The sequence below is a fragment of the Onychostruthus taczanowskii genome, unplaced genomic scaffold (genome assembly GCF_017590055.1).
Source record: "Onychostruthus taczanowskii isolate IOZ18803 unplaced genomic scaffold, ASM1759005v1 scaffold4, whole genome shotgun sequence".
Lineage (NCBI taxonomy): Eukaryota > Metazoa > Chordata > Aves > Passeriformes > Passeridae > Onychostruthus > Onychostruthus taczanowskii.
The window spans coordinates 479,984-506,847 of record NW_024501459.1 but is presented as its reverse complement, the minus strand read 5'-3'; the positions used below and the strand labels follow the sequence as shown (position 1 = coordinate 506,847).

The 26,864-nt window shown below is 39.2% G+C and overlaps 1 protein-coding gene across 20 annotated transcripts in view; it reads right to left on the bottom strand.

The window, feature by feature from the left end:
* Positions 1 to 26,864, bottom strand: part of DTNA (dystrobrevin alpha) — a 221,049-nt gene that overhangs the window by 25,826 nt on the left and 168,359 nt on the right. For 5 of the 20 annotated variants that reach the window (XM_041412835.1, XM_041412833.1, XM_041412834.1 and 2 more), the window contains 9 exons: positions 24,738 to 24,862; positions 21,605 to 21,613; positions 20,088 to 20,168; positions 18,111 to 18,200; positions 12,523 to 12,600; positions 11,791 to 11,883; positions 4,739 to 4,826; positions 2,177 to 2,274; positions 686 to 799 (listed from right to left, as the gene is read on the bottom strand). In XM_041412835.1, the coding sequence (XP_041268769.1) occupies positions 686 to 799; positions 2,177 to 2,274; positions 4,739 to 4,826; positions 11,791 to 11,883; positions 12,523 to 12,600; positions 18,111 to 18,200; positions 20,088 to 20,168; positions 21,605 to 21,613; positions 24,738 to 24,862 (776 nt within the window). Of the gene's footprint in view, positions 1 to 685; positions 800 to 2,176; positions 2,275 to 4,738; positions 4,827 to 11,790; positions 11,884 to 12,522; positions 12,622 to 18,110; positions 18,201 to 20,087; positions 20,169 to 21,604; positions 21,614 to 24,737; positions 24,863 to 26,864 lie in introns of all 20 variants that reach the window. The other 15 variants (XM_041412830.1, XM_041412832.1, XM_041412837.1 and 12 more) reach the window with 15 other exon arrangements.

The window sequence follows — 26,864 nt, the reverse complement described above, 5'->3', positions numbered from 1 at the left end:
AATGACAATTGTACTTCTTCAACGTGATACACATGGACATTAGCAAATCCATGTAGAGTGTCGTAACTAACATGCAGTCACATCCATATTAATATTTTTAGCTTGGCAGGATAACTGAAGGAAGGATCCTCTAATCTTCAGCAGCTGCAGATGACATTACTCTTCACTCCCCACGTGACAAGGAGGATCATTCTGCAGCCTGGTTTTGCACCATGAAGAGAACTGACCTCTCCTTGGAGTTCAACACATGGGGGAAATTTCCAAAGATTAACATCTAATTCTGGCTGTATTTTCATGTAGTTCTCTATTTTCTTTAGCATAAACTAGAAATCTTTGTAAAGGCTTTGTTCTGAACATTTTTTCCCATATAATTAATGGTATTTGGACCAGGCTGTGGGGACCTGTTCCAAATGACCTAAGGGCCTAACTCTGCAAATACTAATGCATATGCTTAATTTAATGTAGAGGAGTAACATCAGATTTCTCATGCACGCAGTTTAAAGCATAAGCTTAATTACTTCTAAGACAACAGACTGCACCAAAAATGGATAAAAAATACATATTGGCTGATTTACTTTAAAAAGCCTCCAAAGCCATAAGCCAGGCTTATCTTTTATTTCTTCTCTTACTGAGAATGACTGTTTGGCCCCTGTCAAGGCCAGAGGTTTTGTTGCTGTGAGCTTACCTCAGGAGCCGGAGCTCTGCAAGGAGAGTGGGATTTTGTTGGGCCTTCTCTGGTGTGGGCTGAGATGCTTGCTCATGCTCAAGTCGCAGCCTCTGGATCTCCTGCAGGATTTCTCTTGGGGAGGAGAATAAACAGAAGACCATAAGTAAGTTATTTTCCACAAAAGCAGCTCCCAGGACATTGCAAGAGGTGAAAAAGTATGACTGTATTTAGCTTTTAATCAGCAAAGATGTAAGTAAAATGACTTGTTTGCAGCCAACCAAAGAAGCTCTCAATAATGGGAGAGGCTTCTGGATATTTTCTGAATAAACTTTTAGGATTTTGTCATAAAGAGAAATCATTCTTCAAAACCCCCCAAAAAATACAGGTAGACATAAAATAGCTCCATGCTTGACAGAACTGCTCCCTTTTAATTCTTCACCATGAACACTTCCAGCACCTCATGAACTTAAAAAAAAATTGAAGTAACCTTTCTGGACATTGTGGAGTATCAGAGAAAATATTTAGCCCTTTAAAATGCTTTTAATGGAAGCAGAGATGTGAGAGCAGCTGACAATTTACAGAAAAGCACTTTAATAAGACTTGCTACGACTGGCTTGTGAGCCCTGGAGTGCTGTCAAAAGGCTAATACAAAGCTTCACAGCAGAAGGTTGAAACCTCTGTGAATTTTGTCTCTTCTTCACAATGTGCTGGAAGCAGACTGTCAGGAGGCAGCCTCAAACTATGAAAGGCAAATCGGGACTGGAGCTGGTGGTGCTCATTACATGGTGACAGAAGGCAGTGCAGAGTTTGGAATAGGAAACCATCTGGTCTGGACTAGCCTCTGTTTTATGGTCCAGCACTAAAAGCAGAGCTCTGCTGCCACACATTTCACGGCATCAGGCAGTCTGGTAGCCAGGGCCAGGTTCTCTGCTGTTAACAAACAGGCATCACTCCTCTTTTGGGCCGGCTGGCCTATTTCTCCTGGACACTCTCTCTCAGTCTCAGTCACATCTGCACCTCCTGTCTCATTTGATCAGCAGCCTAACTTGCTGCTAATCTTCCTGCTAACCTCTCCCAGGCAGGCTGTGTTCTGAAAAGCTTTAATCATCTTTTTCCTGAATAAAAGCAAGGGAGCATAACATTACAAGCGTGACTGATCCTTTTATCATTTCATGTTATAGTGCTACTGAGAATCCAATAGAAAGTTAATCCGGTTTTGAAACAGGACAGACTTCTTAAAAAAACTCTTAACAAACAGCAGCTGCAAACAGTAAAGTATCCATGATTATATCATGTCATTGGACAGTACACTTCTGAAAACATGGTATGGCTATGGACTTCAGAGCCTTTATCCTATTTTATGGATGTTTCTGTGCTCTGTTTTTTTGTAGGGGAAGATGTATGTGCCTGTGCACATAGTAAAAATATAGGTAGCAAAAAAATGCTAAGAAACAAACACATATGTAACATATGGGCCTGAACCAAACCAGGTACTTAGTGGATCCTTACCGGTTTTTATTTTCAAGCTCTGCAATCAGCTGCCTTTGCTGCTTGTTGGCATCAATGGTGAAGGAGATATCTGATGCACCTCTCTGCTGACTCGGCTGCTGTTGGAAAACAGAGAAGGCTGCATTGAAAGAGGAATAGCCAGCATGCACCATGAGTTCAACACTGATCTGTTCTGTGAAATCTGTTTACAGAAAGTGCAGCACCAAGCTTGCCTACACTAAAAAAAGAACATTCACGTTGTGCTCATACCAGTATGGAACCATTGCTAGTAAAAGCAGAGTAAGTGCTAGAGTAAATAAGACTCCGTGTTTACCATCCTGTCAGTCACTGCTTTTTCCAGCAGCTTCCTCTGAACCAATCATAAAAGGCAATGACACTGCTGCAGGCAGTTGCTGTAATGTGGCTCTTGATATTGATGCTACAGACAAGAGGAGCACACTGAAGCAAAAACCAGTGTCTGCCTCCAGAAAGAACAGGATGTGTTTCCAGTGCAGTGACGCTTCACCTTCTTGAAAGCAAGGTTTTACTTTCAGTTTGAAAGCATGCTCTGTTTTCAGTCTGGCTGTGTGGCCCATTTGGCCAAGTTTTCCTATCTGCTCTCATGATACTTCAGGAAACCTCTTTCCCCAGTCCTTCAGGTACAGCAAAATCTTTTTTTTCCACCAGTAAAATGATATGAGATTTTGTCTCTCACCAAACTATGCAGTGCTCACTACAGCTTCATTGGACTATGCCTTTTTTGCATGTTCATCAGCAACAATCAATCACTGTTTTCCTTGTTCACACTCCTGTATTTCAGTATTGCAACAATGACAACACAGAGCAGGACATTTAGAAGTTTCACAACAATGAAAGATACCTATTTATTTCTAACTCCACCTGAAAGAATCAAGTATTTAAAAATACTCTGCTGAGTTACTGCTGTGATATGAGGGCTCCTCACCATAAAAAGCCCTGTGAAGTGTAACTCTGGAGTGTTATTTTATTTGATGTCAGGCATCTTCCCTGCCAGGAGATGAATCCTCAAAAAGAATAAAGATTTATTTCAATAGCCAAACAAAGGTTAGGACTGTCTGTAGGAAAAGGACAGTATGTTTCCCCCCGTAACCACTTACTCTCTTTTCTGCTGTGGATACATTTTCCCATTAACACATCAACCACAGGGAAGCAGAACAGTGCATAAAGAACTGATACACACTGGTGGATGTCATCACCCATACAGGAGAAAGCAGGATCTTTATCTTGAATGCCCACTGTTATCAATATATTCAATTCCTTAAAATCCAGAATGACTATCAGCAAAGCTTTAAAAATGTCCACTGCCCCTACTGGGCATCACTCTTTTGGTTGTAAAGATTTCTCTTTATAGAAACCTCCCCGTTTCCTTCTGGTCTCTTTTGTTCAAAGAGCAAACATAGATGGCAATGAAAAATTCAGTATTTTCCTTCAAGTCAGCTCTGCTTACACCGTTTTTCCCTACATCAAGGACACATGTTATATGGAACTAATGTCGACTGATTTTTAACCAGAGACATTATTAATGGGAACTCATGTTCCCATAAAGAATTACTGTCTTTCAGAAATAAGACAGTCATCTACATGTTGCCTTAAACTTGAAACACTGTGTCACATGTCTGGAAATGACTGATTTGGGCTAGACTGGCAGAACAGGAGCACCCCTCTCCTCCCAGGCAGCTGCAGTTAGTGTGAAATCTCCATGACATCTGCATGGGGCAGCAGACCCATCTTCACGTGGTCTGAATGTGACTCAGTGTCTTTACACAATGTGTGGTGCCCAATTTCACCCTTTCAATTGACCCCACAGTGTGAAAATATCAGTGTGAAAATGTTTCTGGGCACTCCAGACCTGCTGCTTTTCACTTAACCATCATTCATGGACCCTTGTTCTATCAAATGGTCTGAGATTGAAAAAAAAGTAGATAGGCTGACCTTTTATGCACCATTTAAGATTTTATATACTTTGATAAGGTTCCTGCTTCATTCTTTCTTGTTCCTGAATGCTGTTAGTAAGGTTTTAGCCTATCATCACCTTCTATCTTTGGACACAGAGAGCAGAATAATCATTGCCCTGAAATGAAAATGGGAGCCAGGGCTAATGTAGGGGGTCATTACAGTCATCCTGCTGAAGAACATTCTTTAATATCCTTAGTACTTAAGGCCCTAGTGGCTGTGATATTTGAGCTGGAGAGTAAAATGGATTCACCACCCCATTTTTCCAATGCAGTAAATCATTAACCTTTAACCAAAGCTAGTCCAGGCAATATTCTATAGTCTTTCCTGAGTTCAAGATGTCAGGCTCCCTTTGATGCAATTATTTAAATGCCACTGCATTAGTATATAGATTATATGCATTAGTATGTGGATTCTTTGGATTCAATGGACCACATAAAAGTGTTATTATTAAAGCATAACAGCCTCGATGAAAAGAGTAGGGAAAAATAATCCATTAATCATTAGACTGTCAGATGTAATTTCCCTGATCTTGCCAAGCCCCTGGAACATGACAGAAGGAAAGTACCTTCCTTTAATTAAAACACTTACTGATGAAGAAGTTTCTGCTGCCAGCCTTGCTGCGTACCTGGCGATCAGCTTGTGTTCTTCATCCAGCCGACTTGCACTGTCAAGGACGCTGCTCAGGGGGAGGGGAAAACGGGAAGACAGGTTTATACATGGCAGAAACGCCCTCTGCCTCAGCCAGCCACCACCTCACACCCCCACACGTCAGAACAAAGGAGCAAACTGTCACCAAATTAGGAACAGCTGATGTTAATTGAGCAAGGGGGAGAGAATTTCCCTAGAAAGATCAGCACTAAGGGGCTGGGCAGCGCCTTCCCTTAGGGAGAAAACAGCAGCGCTCTGTAGCCCATAGTAAAAGTTGCACAGGATGCAGCTTGAAGACTACTCTGCATAAAAAGGGTCAGGAGGTGGTTAGGACCGTCAGTCAGCATCTAGTTTACAATTCAGCTTTGTCATATCAGCTGGAAGACTACTTTTTGGTCAGAAGCCTCGGTGTTTGTCAAGAAAAACTTTAGAAGCTTTGTTGTATTTTCACCAGAAAAGAGTGTTTAGGACAGTTTTGCAAGTCACTTACCAAGGTCTCATGGATCATTGACCTAGGAATTTATAATTAGGCTTTCTCTTTGATTCTTGATTTCTTGCTATTTGGGAGCAAGACTTCACAGTGTCATGTGACTGTGATCAACAAGTTAAAAAACTAAACAGCAAATATGATGAATTCCTCTAAAATACTGCACCTTATTATTTTCTCTTCTCCAAGAATATAAAATGCAAATATTTCTCTCAGGTCAATGCTTTTCCAACTGTTCTTATTTTAAAAGGAAGCTATTATTTAGTCAGATGAGCAGGAAAAAGGTAATATAGTGAGAACTTTCAATATTTTTAAACATTAAGAAGTTTGCAGACAAACATCAAAAATTAACAAAACCAGAAATCTGAAAAGGACTTTGTTGACCCTGGACAATCCTGGGTTTTAGAATCCTATACTGCATTACTTTTAGTATACATAAGAATTAAAAAGATGAAGTCCCTAAGAAGCAGTGAGAGGAATGTGGAATTGCCACGTGGAATACAAGGCTGCCTGTGGACTTTCCCAGACACAGGCAAGTCTGGCCTCTTTTCTTATCCTTTGGCTGCTCTATAATGGTTTTTGGCTGAAGGGAAACAGGAACAAACCTCCCTGCCCAGGGGCTCTTCTGGGCATGTAACTGGTCGCTGGCAAACGAAGAGTCTGGGCATGGGATTTTATTCTGATTTTTTTCCCCCAGAAATTGTACCTTGAACTTGAAAAGCCTTTCAGAGGAAAACCGCACTTGTACCAAAAGCTCTGCTTTTGAAGAACTGATATATTTAAAAGAAATATTTCTCTAAAATTTTTCAGTGAGTTCATATCCCCATGTCCTTCAGGGAACTACAGTGCACATGTGTTGTTTGGCCTGATTAAATCCACTGGGATTTAAAAGTTTTATGTGAAAGATGAGCAGTGGTTGATATTCAATGATCATGAAACTAAAGCTGGGTGTCATGTGGATTTGCTACAGCTTAGTGATGCAAGAGAAAAGAGACAAACACCATATTTTTCTCATTGTGATAATAACCTGTGAGACCACAAACATGAAGTTTAGAAAAACAGTAAAGCTCTGAAAACTGAGACACAGAGAGGTTCTGTGTAAATGAAACTTGTGCTGCAGACTGCATGTAAGACTTCTGGTGGCAGATGACCACTGACTTTTTGGTTTTGGTTATGTTTATTTCGTTACACAAACAGCCTAATTTTATATTTACTGAGATTCTGGTGGGGTAACTGATATATCTTCAGGAAAGACCAAAGCTAAAGCATTTTTCTAAATTTATACAGTTCTACTTCTTCCATACTCATGCTTACTGTACTAATATGTCACCCACAGAAAGAAAGGGGCGAGCAAGTCTTGCAGACACATAACATTATGTAAACTGGATAATAAGGGTTACTTTTATGACAGTTTAATTAATTTTTAATTTTACCATACTGACTAAAACATGGCATACTAACAGATGGTTGTGAAAACAGCAAGCATTCAGCATCAATTCTCCTTTTTATGGCAATGTGCAGCCACATTCATTTTCTTGGAAAAATGGATTATGGTTCCACTTGTTGGCATAACCCAATCTACACCAGAGTTCTGAGATGTGAGCTAACACCTAAGCCAACTGCTTTACTGAATTAACCAAGCCACTTGTATTAGTGGCTTACTTGTCTTACGGTTCCACTTGTTGGCATAACCCAATCTACACCAGAGTTCTGAGATGTGAGCTAACACCTAAGCCAACTGCTTTACTGAATTAACCAAGCCACTTGTATTAGTGGCGGCTTACTTGTCTTATTTGTATTCAATACCTTTGAGTCTTACTTGTATTTAATACCTTTGACATATATTTATGCATGGGTGGATGCCATAAAGTAGGTGTAGCAAAGTGTCAAATTTAGTCTATGAGTGCTGCAAGTCACTAACACCAAAGCCCTGAAAATTAAATTTCGATGTCTAAGATAAATGGACTTCTGGAATATACCTATTCTATGTGACCATTAAGCACATTAGTTTGCACAGCAGCATTAGCCTCAACTACCAAGAATTTTTGTCTCAGAGTTCTCAGATATACCACACTTCTGTTTTACTTCACCAATTTAACAGAAAACCAGAAATACAGTGATAGAGTAAGACAATCATACACAAAAGGTTTAAAATATTATGAACCTGTGTGCAGAATTTGGGACCCCAGGGGAATAATTCAGATATCCTTTTGAGAGAAGCTGGACATTTTGCATACAAATATCCTGCTGTTGTTCCTTCTTTTCTAAAAATCACTGCTTCTCGATTAGTGACCATTTCTTTAAAGATCTTATAATTATTAGCAATAATTGGTCTGGCACCTATCACCATTCAGATGTAGAGTGAATATCCAATATTAGCACCTGCACATTAGGACTTCTGTGGTCTAAGGTAGCTCCATTAAAAAAAGGGATCTCAAAACTGCATGCAAAGGATGAAAAATATTACAACTTATGAGTAAAGGAGTGACTCTGGAGGATCTTTGCTATTTCTCAGGCTTCAGATATGTCAGATCAGCCTGTTCTGCAGTAGGCACCTGGCAATAACTGATGTGGATGTTCCCTGCTGGTTTTACAATTGTGTCACCATGGGTTAGAAAAGTCTTGTGAAATTTTTGCAAGAGAAGTATCAGTGCAGTCTCCATGACATGCTCTTATTCTACAAACGCTTCCTGAATAAATAATTTGCTATGGAAAATACAGACAAATTAAAGGGTCAGTTTCTAAGCCTTAGGGCTTAAAAAAAAAAATAAAAAAAAGGCACAACGGCAATACACCAAATGTTCTCTGAGGACTTTTTAAGCCTTAGGGCTTAAAAAAAAAAAAAAAAAAAGGCACAACGGCATTACACCAAATGTTCTCTGAGGACTTTCAGCTGCCACGCTTTCAAAACTGGCTTGGTTTTAAGACATTTTAAACCAAGACAAATCATCTGAGTCCTCTACTATTGTTAATTTGCCATTTACTTTAGAATCATAGAGATTTTACCACCAAAATATTATAGCATTCAGCTATGTGGGAATAATCACAAAAACAAACTCTGTTCAACGGAGCTAAATGTCTACACATTTCCTCTGTAGCAACTGGTCTCTGAATGTTTTTCCTCTTTCAAAGGAACATTAAACCAGCCTTCCCACCTAGAGTTCTGCACACCCCCTTTAATAAGCATTTTAAAATATACATATTTTAAATATACAAATACATTTAAAATATACAATATTTTAAAACATTTTAAAATATAGTCCAACACTTTTATATAATATTTTAAATATACAAATACATTTAAAATATACAATATTTTAAAACATTTTAAAATGTTTTTTATAGAAATAGGATTCACATAGTACTATGCAGTATAACATAAAACCCCCAGAAATCAGCTCTCTTTGAAGCCAAAATAACCTCCTACTTTGAGTCTGTCTGATTTTTTTTCTATACCTGAAAAGAAAAAGACTGAAATATATGGAATTATTATTCAAAACTAGGCAAAGTCTCTATCTTACAAAAATGGAAACTATTTGCAGTTAAAAATTCATTTTAAGAATCAGACACTAAAGATAAACTAAAGTAAGTGTCAAATATTGGTTTTAAATACTAAAAAGGACTTTGCAATTAAACTATTCAAAACATCTGGCTAAGGGCTAATTTTTCTATCCATATAGTTACTATAAATAATGAATTAATTCTTCCTCTTGTTTATTAATTTGCTCTGGAGTACTGGCTTCTAAAAAACCCTCAAGTAGCTTATTAGCCTGTGGTAGAAGGAAAGGAAAACTTGTACTTTTACTTGTAGAACCAAATAATGAGATGAAAAATAAAGATAAGCAGTGAAAATTAATTAAATTAATTAAAAATACCCCACAAACCCCAAAATATAAATACTAGCTGCACTTAAAACAAAAACAAAGTTATACTGGGTTATATTAGACTGATTAGCTATAAATTAACCTCAGTATCTAAAAAAAACCAAATCTTGTTTTGTTTTTAAATGTTCCTATGCAGTTCTTCAGACAATTTTATGTATAGATGCTTACAAAGTATCTCTGCAGGTTTTTCTTGCAGATAAAGGTCCAGCTACAATCACGCCTCCTTTCAGCTCTGGCTGCCAGAAGCACTGGAGTTACCTGATGTCTGGGCAGGTACAGGCAGTATTTTGCAAGCAGATTGAACCACAGAGCTGGCGAGCTGCAGCCTCCCCTAAACCAGAAGCTACCTCATTTTGGTTAACTGCATGCTTTACTCAGGTTACCAAACCTCCTTAAGATGCAGGGTGAAATAACTTGAACTCAGCACCACCCTAGCACAAGTGTGCGGGTTTTGAGCAAACTGCATCCAGCCACTCTGAGGCATGGGCAGGAGGAGGTCAGGTTTGCCTGAAGATGCCACTCCAGACTTTGAGATGCAGCAGCTGAGCTTCCTGCAGAGGTCTCACCTACTCCTCTGAAAACTGGCTTCACACAGGAGTTCTAGGATGGCAAGATTTTGTTCTTGTTTTTTACCAAAATGTAACCATTCTATTTCTCTACTTGCAGTCTCAGTCCAACAAAGCAGAAAATGGCAATGCAGTGTGGTCTGATGCTTGACTAAGACTACTGTCCCCCTAGGTTATGTTTCTGTCAAAATCTAATGATACAAATAACTGAGATTGTTTCTCATTGAGGGTGCTGTGACTGCAGTGATTTAGTGTCAGTAATCAAATGTTATGTACTATGCTTTGCATCAATTGTTTAAACAATTAAGGTTGTTGTCAGTCACTCCCCCATTCATTTCTCAAAACCAAACAAATGTTGAATATCATGGCATATGATTTGTATATGTATATTTGGAAACAAAGGTGCTATGACTTGGTGAGGTTGGCTCAAAGCTTTGAGGGAACAGCTTGGAATATAAAGAATAAATTTTGGAGGACGAAAACAGTACAGATGAGGCAAGGCACCTACAAAGAGGTCTCAGGAGGAACTGGTAGCCCTCACTGAAGCTAAATTAATCCTAGACACAGCATCCAAAATGCTATGCCTGGCAAACCAGTCTACCACCACCATGTCCATTCTTCACTCCCCTCCTAAACAACCATATCAAGTAAGTCACTAATGGTACTCAGGGCCACATTTCTTTCTCCCTGTCACACCAGACTGAGTGGCAGCATATTCCTATCCTCAGTCATGGATGGGCAATGGCTGGTCACACACATGCCCCCAAGAGCCAGCTTTCACAGCCACATGTCAATATTCCTCAATAAGCCTGATTTCTGGAAGTGCTTCTTCAGGAATGAAATTCCCCTTGAAAATGTTTTTGTTTAGGATAAATGGTTTTCATTTTCCTCACTAAAACCTAGTTTGCCTTTTCAACCCTACACCACTGGCACATTCCAGTGGGCTACAGAGTAGAGAAGCAGATCCAGGACAATGGAGGCAGACTTTTTTATCCACTGGACATGACAAACTACTTCCATTTTCAACAGAGCTACCTGCAGAAGTGAATTTTTTAAGACTGCAGAAAGCCATTGCATTCACTCTCCTAAATGAAGTTGCTTATTGACTCGTACATACTGGAGTAAATGGAGACTATGTTCTAACCCAGGAAATATTCTCCAGTGGCAGCACAGGAAACTGAAGGGTTTGCTATGAGCAAAATAAACCTCCTGATCATAGTTTTGGTAGAAACACTGTACAGTTTTCTGCTCAGCACCACATTTTCTAGGGCCATATACTGGTCAGCACTTTGCTGGTACAGGGCTGCAAAGTCTGTGGAATTCTGTTGCACTTGGAGAGGTGAGGCAGCTTTTCCCTTCCCTGGCAAGGCGGGCTGCAATGCCAGCATCTCAAGTGCCAGGACAGCTGGTGGGTTTAGGAGACAAAGCTCTATAATCACTCCAGCAGAAACAATGAATTATGTTCAAGACACCCATTTAAAACCCGAGTCTAAATGAAAGAAGGGAAAATTTGTATACAAGATTCAAACAATGCAGAAATCAGGGAGATTTAAAAGCAATGCCTGACATATGTAAAAATCAAAATTAATCTCTCTCACTAGGTTGTAAGAAAATTATTATCATGATTTAATTATTTAGGTACTATTACAGTTGCTAACTTTTAAGAAAGGCGAAGCTACAAATTATATATGATCTCAAAAATGAATACTTTGAAAACATGGGCTTGTTTAATCATTGTTGTGTGAAGATTTCTGTACCACCACCAAGTCCTGCACTGCCTAGAGCTGAGTATGCCAAGCAATTTGCATAGCCATTCTTAACTAAGCAATTATTTGCAATACTTGGCAATACCTTGCAAGCCTCAGTAGAGAGAATAGCAGCCATTGCCACAGTCCATCAACTTTGGGAGGACATACCCCATATTGATACACATTCACTTCAGGTTAGTGCTCATGAAGAGCTGCTCCAGCTCGTGGCCAGGAGGAAGCAGTGAGAGCATTTGGCTGAGCAAGGTCCCTCTGCTGGGCCCCCCAAAGGTGCCAAACCTGCACTAACCGTGCGGGGCTGCTCTGCAGCATGTTGACATAGACCCCGATGAGCACGTGTTCATCAGCCAGCCTGTCTGCAACATCGAGGCTGTACTGTAACCTGAAACAGGGCAGGGTGTGAGCCAGACAGACACAAACAGAGAGAGCAGGAGCAAGTAAGATTGTGAAATGGAATCTAGGAATGAATACTTCAGTGTTCTTAGAAAAAAAAATCTAAACGAAAGAACACGCCAAGTGTAGAAATTATTTTGTTATTATTGTAATTATATGTTTAGTATTTAGTGATTTAGGATGGTAGTGATTTAGTGATTTAGGATGGTGACTTGATGACAGAGCTAGCCTCAGAAATCAGTGAGATGCCAGATCAGGCCAGGAACTGAAGCTCTGGAGCTGTACAGTAGCATTTATTACAAAATACAGCAAATTATGAGGTCAACATTATTTGGTTTACTATACTATATATTGCACACAAACATTAATATAGATATGTAACATACATGATTGACACACTGAATTCACAAGCTGAATTTGCTTGGAAGTGTCTGATTAAGACCGTATGCATCCAGGTGTACATACATATATTTAAACATGCCTTACTTAGCTCACTGGGTTAATTGCTTATCACAATTTTCTCAGGAAAGATGTATATAGAATACATTAAAAATGGGAGGAATAGAGGAAAATGTTTCGGTTTAGCTGTGTTAGTGCAAGTTAAGAACATACTCTCTCTTTAACTTACCCTTTGCCTTTCAAGAAAGCTGGAGCAGCCCTAGCCAGCAGTTTGCTCTGCTCTACTTCAGTATTCTTGGAAGGAGAGCTAGTTAATAAGACAGGAAAACTAAGAAGAGGGTAAACAGTGATGTCTGAAATTCATTATAGAACAGAGTTTGGAGAAGCTCATTTGAGTGCTCTGAACTGAATAAAAACAATAGAGGCTCTAAAGGAAGTCTAGAAAACGTCAGGAAATGCAAAATCAGGAATTATGAGTTTTTCCTCCTGTTCTCCAAAAGCAAACTATTTAAAGCCTCCACTACAGAAATGACAAACAAAATGTGTTTCTCTCTCAAGTGGAGAGATGAAGGCTTGTGTATTTTCCAGATGGAGTCCGAGATAAACATGGTCTCAAATGCTGCTTTTGAGCCGGGAAAGCTTTACCATAACAGCTAAATTGCTTTTCTCCACATTAACTGTAAGATGGTTTCAATAATCTGTGGAAAGGCGTTTATTTGGATGCAGTGATGGGATACAGCAGTTTAATTTTCAGAAGTACTGTTCTTCTGTTGATTTAAAATAATATATAGTTCACCAAACACAGTTTTTTCCTAATTACAGTATTTAATGGATTGCAGTAACTGCCTCTTTGCCAACACTTAAATATCCATGTTAACAAGGTACCACTGGCTAAAAATGAGAAACATTGAAAATGTTCTTTTCCTTCATGCTGCAGCTTTTTTTTTTTTGTTTTGTTTTTTTTTTTTTTTTTTTTTTTTGTTTTTGTTTTTAAGAAACAACAAAGCAAAACAAAATTATATTTTACTTTCTTCTTTTTAAAAATTAATCACTTTTTTTTTGTTTTGTTTGGCACCTCATGGGTGCAAAAGCATGGATGAACTTGGGCATCCAGGGGTGTATGGGTCTGTATGTGTGTGTAGGCAGGTAATGTTGCACAAATGTGGTGCCTGGTAATCTTCAAAACCTTCAATACTGGGACAAAGAAGGAATTAAATGAAGTGAGATTTGACTAATTCCCCTCCTTTTGGGAGGGCAAGGTTGGCAGTAGGGTTCTGAAGAGGATGGGACCAAAGGTTGTCCTAAGAACTCAAGCCTATTGATTCATAATAAATTTGTAAGACAGCTGAATGAAATGCTGTACTGTACAGCAAGAAAAAAATGTTTGTTTTACATTTCTCTTCCCACCAGCCTGCAACTTGTATGTGTTGCACTTCCACTGGGGCAAAATCCATGCAGAAAAACATGTGCCATGCCATCTAGAAGGATGTTTTCCACACGTTTTCTTCCCAGTTACAGAAGGAAAATGCATTCACAGGGTACAGGGTTTGCCACTTCAGCCCAAAATGCACCTTTCACTTCTAAAAGTACAGATAAGTATGTTGCCACAGTGGGAGACCGAAGGCCATGGCAGATTTTGGGCCTTGCTTTCTAACAGTGTGCCCTCCACCAACCACAAGCTCCCCTCTCCTATGCTCCAGAGGCCACACAGTTATGTGGAGAGACAAGCAAGCAAGGATTTCTCACCGAGCAACTGATACCATGGTCCTTTCCTTTTCAGTTGGTTAAGCAAACTTTAATCTTCCAGCATTTTCTCATGAGTGACATTTTCTCTGTTTTTCTCATGTTTGGGTGTCCTCTGGACTCCAGATATGCTAGCATATCTACTCCCTTACTGCTGCCCTAAACTGCAAGCAAACCTCTAGGCAGATGTCTCGTCCTCTGGGGAATGAGTTTTAATGGCTTTCCACATGATGTTCCAGGGTCAAATGCAATCTAACAATTGTATTGCTGACTTCAATTAGTTTGTGGTTCACTGCAACTGCTAGGTCCTCTTTTAAAATATTTCTATCCATCCAATTATGCTCCCATCTTTTATTTGACTATTTGCTTCCTTGCTACAGCACTTTTCACTTATAATTACTGAATTTCCTGTAATTGATTTCAGATCATTTGGACATCAATTACTACCATTGCTGCTAAGCTACTTTTATTTAGAAACTGCTCTCCAAGCACTCCTTTCCACAACTATTTCAACCTTTGTACCACCTACAAATTGGATGTATTCACTCTATTGCTTCCATTAAGTCACTATGAGAAATAGTGCAGTGTCTAATTTAGGATAGCTTTCAAGAATCCCAACAGATGTCCTTCTCCTAAATCAACAGCAAACTTCTAAAAATGTCATTATTCATTTTCAATGTTGTTCTTTTACTAATTTCCCTATGTCTGTATTTCCTTTGGGTACTTCTGTGTCATCTGAGACTATGTTTAAAGTCCTTTTAAGGTCAACCTGTATTGTATGTGCTGCTTCTTTTTTTACCCACTGGATCAGTCATCCTGTCAATTAAATAAATTAGTTTGGTTGATATAATTTGTTCTTGACAAATCTATGGTGGTTATATCTTGTTTATTATCCTCCAGATGCTTACTCTCTTATAATTTCAGTATCTTTGGAGACCAAGGTTAGGCTGCCTCCTTTATAATCCTTTTCACCTTTGTCCTTGATTCCACCTTCAACCCTCCTTCATTTGGAAGAGCTGACATTTGTCCTTGTTCTTCCATATCTTCCTACATCCTCCACATATCCCCCAAAATAGAACTAATACTTCAGAGATCATTCTGGCCACAGAGAATTTCCAGCTGGAACAGATATTTTAAAGATATATTCCTGCTAAAATGGAACATCTTGTAAGATGCTAAGTAATGCTTCTCCATCCAAATTTAGAGACAAACCTTCCAGCTGTGAGCAGATGTCTATGAAGATATAGACCTAATAATATTGGTGTAAATGTTAAGCCCTCTTTAGTGTCTACCTGGCTACTAAACAATCAAATATATAAACCTTTCCTTTAGCTCATAGTCTACTGAATAAGGCTTCTCATCTTGTTCTGAAAAAGCCATGCAAAGACAGCATGCAGTTGAAGCCTACCATGCTCCTTAGAGACAGGAACATGAAGAACAGCAGCAACCAGTGTGTTTTGCTCCAAGTTAGTTGATGACTAGAAATCTGGCCTAATCTCTTGTTATGCCCAGGTAGAATTTAAATTCCTTTAACTTTTATGTGGGGTTCAAAAAAGGCACCAGCCATTCCGACTCAGCATTAAATAAGATTCAATTTCTCCTTGGCTATGGATATCTGATATCATAACGCATTCTTTCTATCTATCACACAATTGCCAAGTCATTTCAAGTTCACCAGAATGTGTTGCATCACACCATTTATTCCAGTTTATTACCCCTTTAGAAGAACTAAATGCATTAGCTGTGAAGGAGGGGCTGAGAAAAATGCAAGAAAAAACATTCTGTTTCCTCTTATCCTACCTAAGCACAACAATTCAGTAGCTTAAAGAAAACATTTATAAAGAAAGAGCAGGACATTGTACCCATTAATATGGCAGCTATATACTTTAAGTCAGCATGACAGACTGCAGCAGGGGAACAAAATTATTCAAATAAGGAAAAAAACTATTAATTCAGTGTATTGAGTTATTTCTCTTGACTGGACAAAAGATTCTATAATGCTAAGTTTGCTTGTTCTGATGTATATCCAAATCACTGGGTTTGCAAGGGTATTACCTATTGCAGTAATCTTCCCTTGTTCTGCTGCCCTCTAGGACATTGGAAATTGCAAAAACAAATGAGAGAAACCCCCTGAATATTAGCTACAGCAAAAGAATTACAGGCCTTGTGGTTTTTATCATGTTAGCTGTCAACAGCAAATGACCATGATTTGGTATTTGGGAGAAGATCACAGAGTTTTTTGTTTCTTCTTTTCTAACACAAGTGCTTTAAAGCTGTTCTGTTCTTGAGCTGTACAGAGCATATTGTTGATACCAATTTCCACACTGTATACATAAGGAAGAAAGGTGCTTGTAATTGCTAGGTAAACCTCCTCATTAAAGCTCTCTTACGGACCTGCTGGCTCAAACTAAGCAAACAAGCACAGAAATTTTAAGTGGACTTTAATTCTAAAGCAGTTTGAAGAAATTAAAAAGCATCTTTGGGAAAGCCTGAACCCAACTTCCTTTGAGCTTTGGAGTAATTGTGTACCCACCCAAAATCAGTGCTTTGGATGCAATTGAAGTGTAAATAGTATATAGTGTTCCATCTCCTTTCAGCTGCTCCCTGCAATTTGTCACTGCATTTGCCAATCATTAAAGATCTTTTCTTAACAAGATTCTCCATCCTTCCAGTTAATTTCCAGTTTTCACCCCTGTATCCAGAAATATAGTAGTGTGCTGAACTTAGGAGATGCTATCCATTTCCAGCAGCAGAATGAGCTGGTGTGCTGAATTTAGCATTTGCTGCCACGGGGAGGAATTGGTTAGAATGGCTATGCTCTTATGTGAACACAAGTAGCTGAAATAAATACCATGGGAATGCTATGAATGACTTTCTCTGCCAATTCTCCTTTGAATAAACATTCAAATTACATAAAAATGTCACTTAAAGCTATCTGAAACCTCTGGACTAGACTGCAACACAAATTAAAGTAACCATAAGTTATCTGCAGTGAAAACACAGCCAGCAGAGCTTTTAGTGTTGATTACATCCAGCTAGAAATTTTACCCTGGGTTTGTACTCTTATTATAATATGAATCATGGAGTATTTAATATAAAACCAGCACAATTGCAAACAGAGCCATCAGTCTGTTTCTCTGATGTTCAAGAGGGTGAGCTTCCACTAATGGGACCTTTAGAATTTTCCCAGGGCAATTGTAACAGTAAAACTTAAAAGAATGAATTATGATACAGTTATTAGTCTAACCCAGATTGGAGATCTTGGCATTTAGCAGGAAAGTACCTTCATATCGATAATTCTTACTGAATTATAGGTAATGCTCATGGACTAACAAGAAAAAAAGGAGGAAATTTCCACATAATTCCACATAAAAAAGCTGGGGAAACTGTTCTTATGCAATTGCATATTTCTTTTATGCAGAATGAAACAGGATCTTCGTTTAAGTCACTGAGATGTGAGGGAATGCTGGAAAAAGGATTCAGCAGTGAGAGGCACGGGTCCAAATCCAGTACTCACTATGTAAATGGGAAGTTTTCATTAGCTTCAGGAGGACTTAGATCTGCCTTTCCTGTGATCATTTTGAAAAGCAAAGCTGAGGGGTCTGGGAAGGGTTATTGGCAAGCAGCACAGGGCGGAACAGCAGCCACCCACAGCGAGAGCTGAGGCAGAGGAGGCTGGCTGTGAGACCTGGAATAATTTCCAGGCTTTTGTGCAGGCCTCTTTCATTCCTTGGTCAAGAACACAACAGGCAAGTCATACATTGATGATGGAACTATAAAGGTGTAGTTTACAAAAACAGTGTTTCCAACTTCCACTGGACACATTAGTACTAATCCTATGTGAAAGGGTAAAAGGAAAGAGTTGTGCTGCGCAGAAGCAAGAGAAGTTGGCAAAGCCCACAGCCAGCAGGAAATCTATTCAAAAGACTAATTAGAGCCACAGAAACCCTCTAGCCCATCAGAGCCTTCCTTAAAGAATATTTTGTATTTTGAGTAGTTTAGCAGAATTGCTAATGATTTAGTGCATGAGCTACAGAACTACTGCGATTAGTAGGTTAGCGCTCTCATACTGACCGTGAATTGTTGTGAAGCTGATTTACATACAGCTTTATAAGAGAATGCTCATCAGCCACAGGACTGGCTGCATTTATACCCCCAAGTAACCTGAATGATTCAAACAATGAAACCTTGTTAATACTTCAAAAAGAATACACAGAGAGCAGAGTGTTCAGAGAGGGTTCGTAACAATAAATCCAATTTATTTAGAAAGAATACTGACTTGGCTGTTTGTAGGGTGCTTTTTCTTACCAATAAAAAGATGCAAATTAAATTTGTAAAAGGTGAAAATAAAAATACTGAGAATAAGCTGTCAAACTCCTCAAATCCTGCTATGCCAATGCAACAAAAGTGACAAAACTTCTAATATACAATCAATGTAATTACTTTACATATCAAGGTACAGTTAACTCAAAAAAAAGCCAGAATGACTGCTGCATCATGGAAACTTTTAACTGTACAGGGATGTCACACTATGCACTTATGAGGAAGTCTGGGTGCCTATGCTTGAGGGGGCTGGTACTATCACCTGCCTTCAGGGGATTCTCATTAAGGAGTGTTTCCTAGGAAGAAAAAGGAATTCTAAAAGCTCAGGATGCAGGTACGATTAAACCTGATAGTTAAAGACAGTCAGTTGCTAAAGGAGACAAAAGTAAAATAATCAGGTACGTTTTACAGGCAAAGTGAGACAAGCAGCACAGTAGACAGTGCTGTGAGTGTCACTGCAGGTCCCTGGCCTAAGGAGCAGTGTACTTTTGTTGATCGAGCACAGGGACGTCTTGGGAATAAACAGAAGCATCAGCAACACTCCTAAAGAGTGCTGTTCTTAGCGACCTCTCCTGGAGAGGCTAGAAATACTTTACCCTGCCTTGCACATAAAACCCATATATTCCAACTACAGAAATTAATCTGCATTTGCAGTCTCTCTGTATAGGCAGTGGATCTGGCCTTGGGGGCTGCTTTGGGACTGGCTTTCAAAAAGCATCTCAGTCACACCCAGTCGCACTGAGACAACACAGAATTTGCAGCTTACAGCTTGTGGTAACAAAATTCATAAATCAAAGAAGTAGTAAACCATCTACACTCTGACTTTGCAGTGTATACTGCAGGTTTGGTTTCAGTTTTTGTGTTAAAATAAGTAGCTGTGCATACCCAGAGATTGTGTTTAGTCATTTGGGAGCGCTGAAGCACTGACACACACAGCAGGAATCAAGCAATACAATGCACCCAAGGAAGACACATTGCTCATCTTCCCTAAGACAGCAGGAAGTTATTTTCCTGCCACCTTCTTACCTATGTGCATTTGCAGGCTTTCATAGATGGGGTCAGACAGCTAGCAAAAGCTACATACATATTTTGGCTGGATGAGCCAAAATATTGAGTCAAAATGTACAGTCAGCTGAAAGCACCTCCTCTTTGGGATTTGTTTCTGATGAGACTTCCCTGGTTTGTTTACTGAAGGGTCAGTCACCATATTCCAAGACTATTCCTTCTTCCTTGTTGATTTTAATGAAAATCAGAATGGTTTAACAGGAGAAAGGATGTCTTGCTATGTCTTGGAAGTATGAAGACATCTTCACTTTGTTCATCCATATCTTGTGGTATGATGCAGGCAATCCCAGTGGGCACTGGCACATCCCAGTTCCTATTCCCATGGTGCTGTTACAAAATGGCTTCTCACCAATAGCCCATTTTGGGTCCCTATGGGAGGGTACCTGGGGTTGCATGTGAGCACTTTTTAGTGGGTCAGGACGGTTCAAATGAGAGCTGAAATTCAGTACTCTGCTGTGGGGAGCTTGGGGTGCCTTAACTCCAGCCCTCTGTTCAGATGTCTGGGTATCAGTCTCAACTAACCAAGGCATTTCTCTGCTCATGTCTCTTGATTTTACTGTGTGAGAGGGATTGGGGTTTTTTTTACCACTGTGAGGGAACTGAAAATTTAAACTTCCACCACTATCATATAATGGTTTGATATAAATAAGGATAAGAACTCACCTTCTGTTTGCAAAGGGACTTCCTGAGGGAACAGAATGGGAGAAGAGTGTGTCGTTCATGCTGGTTACAGGTCGGGGGGGCCTAAAAGGCAAAATATCCAGCTGCATTAATTTTGCACCAAAACCCCCTCCATCATCAACAGTATTTCTGTAGAACAAATGAGCTTGTTTAAAGTAACATTGCAACTGGCATTTTCTGCTTTACACAGTAATAGTTTAAAATTATAGATGCTGTGGTTTTAAGAAATCAATAAAAACATACTGGTATTTAGGCCTGGAGGGAAATAATGTCTTTGTGTGTTCTGAGGTGAGTTTTAAGCAACCTGCTTGACCTTTCTCCCCCTGCTTTGGTAGAACAGCCACGATACCACTGCTCCTTTCCAGAGGCAACAATCCAGGGTGCAGTCCCTGCTTTCAACCAGCCAGGATGAGCACTGGCAGTCAGTTTTCTGTGGCAGCATGGAACTGCCAATAAATGACACATCTTTTAATGAAGTTAATCCTGATGCTAAGCTCCGTGCTGCCACATCCACATAGTGATCACAGTGTATCCAAGCCCTCAGCATCTCATAAAATACATATGGAATTTTAAACTGGCTTGATGGCAAACTTTTTAACTGGTATATCAAATCCAAAGTCAAAATGTAGAGTAAGTATTTAGTTCAAGAGGACCCATTAGTAATGATGATTTTATTATTATATTCTTTATTTCCTGCTTTTACAAAAAAAATGAAACAAGAAGGAATTTTTCTCTGCTTTCTTTTACTGTCTACTCTTAAAAATAATCTGTGTGTAATTTTCTCCTTCTGTATCCATTAAGGAGAAATTTCCCCTTTTCAGCAGATTTCTTATGGAACATTGGGCAAAAGATCTATCCGCTCAGGAACAACTAAAAGGTATGTTATTAAAATCACAGGGCATTCAATCAGATATGAGCAGAATCTGAAGCCACATATAATTCAGACCTCAATTTGCTTAATATTTCCTTTAGGCTCTGTGGAAGACCTATCTTGCTTTTTGAATTCTGCAGATGTGCAAACTGAAATATGGTAGCCATCTGCAAAATATTCACTGGGCTCCAATTGTGCAAGACACCTGGTCAACTGAAGCATTTCCAAGAAACCCAGTTCTGCATGTAACTAAACCATTACTATATATTTTGTCCTGTAAAAAAAAATGGTATTTGAAACATTTAAATTAATTTCTCAGCATGATAATGCTACACTGATTTTTGAGAAGTTTAAACCTGTGAAAAGAAAGAGGTAGGATGTGGAGCGTTATTTGTTAATTCGTTTATTTATTTATTTTTATGAAACTACAGTTTTAACCTAACCCTGCATCTGCAGAACCACATGAAAAACTTATGTTCTGATCAGTCATGAATTTGAGAAGCAGTCTTTTTTCTTCCATGTACTTATAGAGAAGAGTTTAATGTTATTTTTTTTTGTAATACCAAGATTATCACAATTTTTCCAAGCTTTTCCTTCAACAAGTGTACTAAAGAAGAAAAATACTCACCAAGTATCTCTTTTGCAGCAGAATAAAATGGAAAAGAGATCATTAATTAAATTGTCAGTTTAATATGTATATGGTCTAAGTAATACATTGGACATACTCCATTCTTATGACCCTGATTCTGCAAAAAACATGAGAGCCTTTATTCATAAAAGGTCATCAATCTGTTTACAAAAGCAAAGTTACTCTTGTGTACAGATGTCTTTAAGCTCCAAGACCTTGCTAAGGTTTCCTGATTAGCATTACTTTGTCAATTCTCATAAAAATGACAAAAAATGATACTAAACTAATCTGGAGCTTTTCCAAGACAAGTTTCCTAAAGGCTAATGCCCATCGTCATGGTCCTCAGGTTCCACTTGACTATCAAATGGATGCTCAAACACACAGAGTTGTGTGATGTGGTAAGACAGAACAACAGACTTTATTGCAAAGCAAAGGAAGACTCAGCTATTGACTATAAATTATACCTTTCTGAGGTTATTTTTAAACTCCCGAAAGTGAGTGATTAAGCTGATAAAAATGATACTGAATTAACTGTCCTCAAGGAGACGGAAAACACTTAATGCTATTGAAATATGCTATGTAATAAAAGCATGCTATGGCACAACATATATCCATAGTAATAAACCAAATTAAATAGGAGGAACTTTCCAAAGTGCTCCAGGCTGCTCCAGCCTGTTTACACTGATGTAAAAAATAATGCTCCCACAGGCTTAAGATGGAAATGAAGTCAGGCCAGAGCAGAATAGATTTGAAAAATGCCTCCATGGCCATGCCATTTGTCATCTCTGCTGTCTGGACTTTCTTTAATGTTGCTATTCTTATGTACAGAGAGAAAAAATTACCCTTTCATCAGTGGGAGGAGTTCTACTATCAGGTTTATGACACATTGATAACTACTTCTCTAGATGAGGCTTTAGATGTATTTCTTGCTTAATTCAAAATTTTGTGTGGCACCAGTAAAACAAAAAAGCCATGCAGTCTTTTTGTCTGGTGTCAGGCAAAGGTGGAAGAACAAACAAAAGGAAAGGCTCTACCAATGCAGGGAGCACTTGTCCCCATTTAAGCTAGAAGCTAAGAAAAGGATACTGTTTTGTTGCCAAAATTCTTCCATCTAATGCAAATATAAATCCCCTTTTTTTGCCTGGATTCCTGCCCAGAGCTGTTTCTCTCAACTTCCATTATGTTTAAAAATAAAAACTGCATCAGTGAGATGTTCTCAACAAGGTTCTGTAGCATACCTCTCCCCTCAGTTAATTTGTGTCAATTATGCTGTAGATCATGATACCTCCACAACTTACAGGTTTCTCACTCATGCATCCTTGTAGCCAATATATATTGCCAAGTTATATTACCATCAATCTATGAATAAAGAGAAACTGTCATAAACCAGAATAGATGGCGGTTTGTTCTCACATCCCATCACTCTAAATTGTCCGTATATTTAGGAATAAGGGAAGGTGTTAATTTCACAGCAAAAATTTGGATCAGTTCCTACTTAATTATGGTACCTTTCCCTTGCCTTGCCTAAATGCATTTAATCCATTCACAGTAGCCCAGTTTTCACTACCTTTTATATTCTGACATATCCCCAGCCTTCAAGATCCCCCTGCCAACAGGGAACAGAGGCTTCTCTTTCAGTTTAAAGCTCTCTGTCTCTCTCCATTTCCCTTAAGGTCGGCCAAAATCTGCCCTGTGAAATTATCACTGACTTGCCAGCAGGGCCAGGCACAGCAGTGAGGGAGCTCAGCAGATCCAACTCTGGATCATTTCTGCCAAAGAACAACATCCTCCCAGTACTCTTCCATAAAGAGGTGCAGGGGTTTTAGCTGAATTAAGTGTGACAGAGATTTGGCACTAGGTACCTGTCAGAGGCACCTTGTCTCTGAAGACCAGAGCACTCTCTAACACCTTGAAGAAGTTGTGCTATAACCACATAAGGAAGACCATCAGCATAACTCATCCCTAAAATGCCAGGCAGGTTGGGTGAACTTTCCAGGTGTTGCACAGCCCACAACGGCTGGAGGGCACTTCCCCTTAGAGATGCTACATACAAACACTCAGGATAGACAAAGGTAAATATGTATAACAATTACAGACTAGAGCAGTTCCAGCAGCCAGTAACATAGGTATGCAGTATGGAAATACAGTTCTAATAGCTGCTGCCCAAAATGCTTCAGTCAAGAGCCCTGGCAACATGGTTAAGGAAGATATTTTCTTAAGAAATATACCAGAATAAAAGAAATACTTTAAAGGCAGTATTTTTGGAATATTTTTTCCAACTTAATTTCTTTGTACCTTTCTTCCAACCAATGTCTTATTTTTTTTCTTAATTTTATGGGAAATTTAATGGTTTTTTCCCTTTTTTTTAAGGACCCAAGAAGCAAAGAGAAGTCAAATTGATAAATGAGAAAATCAGAGTGTCTGCCACTATGGGTAGTGGACATGCTTTAGAAAAAAACCCATCCAAAGTGGTACTTTCCTCACCTTGCACAAATATATTTTCTTTCTGCTTTGGGTTTCTTGACTCACGCAAAAAAAAAAAGTAGTGACATGCTGCTATACCAAAAATAATCTTGCTTTCTCAACATATCAAAACATAAGGGCAATAGACTCTTTTCAAGTGACTTGGCAGTTGAAGGCCCACTTTTTATGCAGACTAACACAATTCTTCAAGGCTGGGTGTAGCCACAGCTCCACGAAAGTCAGTGAGAACTCTGACACCTTTTTTTACAAAATTGGTCTGATTTCAGTTTCCTCTGGTGTCAAGGCATACCTGTGATACTCTGAAGTTAATAGTCTCTAATGACAGAAGTGATGTTCTCAGCGTCAATACATCCCAAAGTGATGAAACTCCATAAAATTGCATGGACATCTCTTGAGGAGAAAGGGGACATTACATGTTGTGTCCCAGTAGATGATTGTATGTATATATCAATTGATATTTTACAGGTAAAGTCACACCAGAAGGAACACTTTTACACTAAATATCCCCACCAGCAAATTTGCACTTGTGATGCATTGGGCTGGACAAGCCACGTCTGCCTCCTGCTTTGTTCAGAGCTGTAGTATCTATACTCGGTGCAAGCAACTCTTACAACAAAGCTTACTTTGTCTACAGCACACAGATACTTACACAATATGAGCCAGGTTTAGAGGTTTTTCAGGCTGGTCAGGGAACATTGGGTGCAAAGGTTCACGGCTGGAAGCACAGCTTAATGACTTGCTAAGTGCATTAGTTAGCTTCTTAGCAGGTGATTTCTGGGAGGAACAAGGAAGGTAGAGGTAATCTGGACAAGGTACTTACTGTTTCTGCTATAGGAAGCACAAAACAACAAGAAGCTCTAACAGCTCACATACCTATGGACTGACATCCCCCTTGCCCCCCTCCCATGCCCAGAGTCTGGTAAGGCAAAGAGGGCTCCGTTTGGGAAAGAATTACTGTTACCTCCAGCAGCCTCTAGAGCAGGCTGGGGGTGTATCCGTGGGGAAAGTTGCCACGGCTTTTTTGCAATGCTGCACTCAGGCATTGTTGGACAAAGAACAGCACAGTTTGTGTCACCTGGACTGGTGCAGGCTTGTACCTCACCAGCTTGGGAACGCAAGGAGAACAGATCCAAGCATGCCTGTCTCTATAGATAGACTGTATGGGACATAGTTTCCCTCCTAGATATGGGCCAGGCACTAGGCTATAATTTGTTCTTCCCACTCACTACTATCTCCCTCCTCACCTCCAGTACCCTGTACTGTTTAGCTGCTATTACAAAGCTTCTCTTCCACCTCCTGTGGCCACTCACCACTGGAGAATGGAAATTTGAGACAGGGGCTTGCCAGGAATTGTCCACTGTGGCAAATGCACTTCAAAAGAGACTGATGTACTGTCACTGTCCCCAAAAGATAGGGAGGGTCTGTGCAAGAAGTGTAATTTCCATCAACGTGTAAAAAAAAAACAACCAACAAACAAACCAGTATTTTCTGCTTTCTGTTTCGTTTGGAGACTATGCACTTGAGGAGTAAACTCAACTTCCCTTCTAAGGGATCTCTGAGATCCAGGGTGTCTTTTAGGCTGTGTGAAGGATTCTCAGAGAATTCAACTCAACTCTCTGTGATTCAGTTCTCTGCCAGTAAAAAAGGGTTAGTGATCCTTACACTATCTGCTCTCCCCAAAACACAGCTCTACAGGCTCAAATTGAAATCTTTTTTGGAATTTGATAGAAAGGGTTTTGTATTTGTGCATATAAATCCTGTATTGACATATGATTATCTGCTCTCCCCAAAACACAGCTCTACAGGCTCAAATTGAAATATCTTTTTGGAATTTGACAGAAAGGGTTTTGTATTTGTGCATATACATCCTGTATTGACATATGATTGTCACCAAGTCTTTACTGAAATATTTCTACTAAAGAAATCCAACCTAAATTCGTAAAGTTCAAACTCTTTCTCTTTCATTATAAATGTAATTTCACTCTGAATTGAGAACAGTTGATTTCCACTGCACCCATAAACACTTCCAATCTGCATGTGGAGCTCGATACTGATACATTACGGAGAATGCTAACAGGTTTGAACAAATGCTAATGAATGCTACAGAAAGGCAACTTCAAACTTGAAGCAAAACATTTGTTTCTGGCAAGGAAACATTTGAAAGCACTAGGAATGTGGTCACATTTTTGTCTTCCGCTGAGCAGAAATCTTAAGTTTTCCAATTACTTCCTACCTATAATTACAGCTCCCTGGCTACAGCAAAAATTGGATTTTATAGCATAAATTGCTGCTAGGAATGGAGTCTGAGCTATATAGTGGGCACTTTTCCTATTCAGATACTAAACTCTGGCCATTTGTGTCTATGCAACAAGCAGCAATTAGGACCCACAAAAACAATTGCAGATCCAGGTCTGCTGGGATACAGTGCAGGGCTCTATGACTGGCATACAGAGCAAACCACATCCAATTTAACCCTTGCCCATTCCATCAACAGAAAACCAGACATTTTAAAAGTATTAAAATTCAGAACTTTGTTAAATAATTAATGCAAAGTACCATAAAAATAGGAGTTTTTGCTGTATGCATAATTTTCCTTTTTTTTTAAACAATATACTTTTGAAATGTTCGAGATTAATTATGTATTTTCTGCTATTTGTGTTTGAATCCTGAAGGATTTTGATGCTCTGTAAACAAGGGGGCTTTGCTCCAGTCCATGGAAAGCTGAGTCCCCAGGTCTCATGCCCTTCAGGGAAGGTTAAGGTTCCAACAGCTGCTG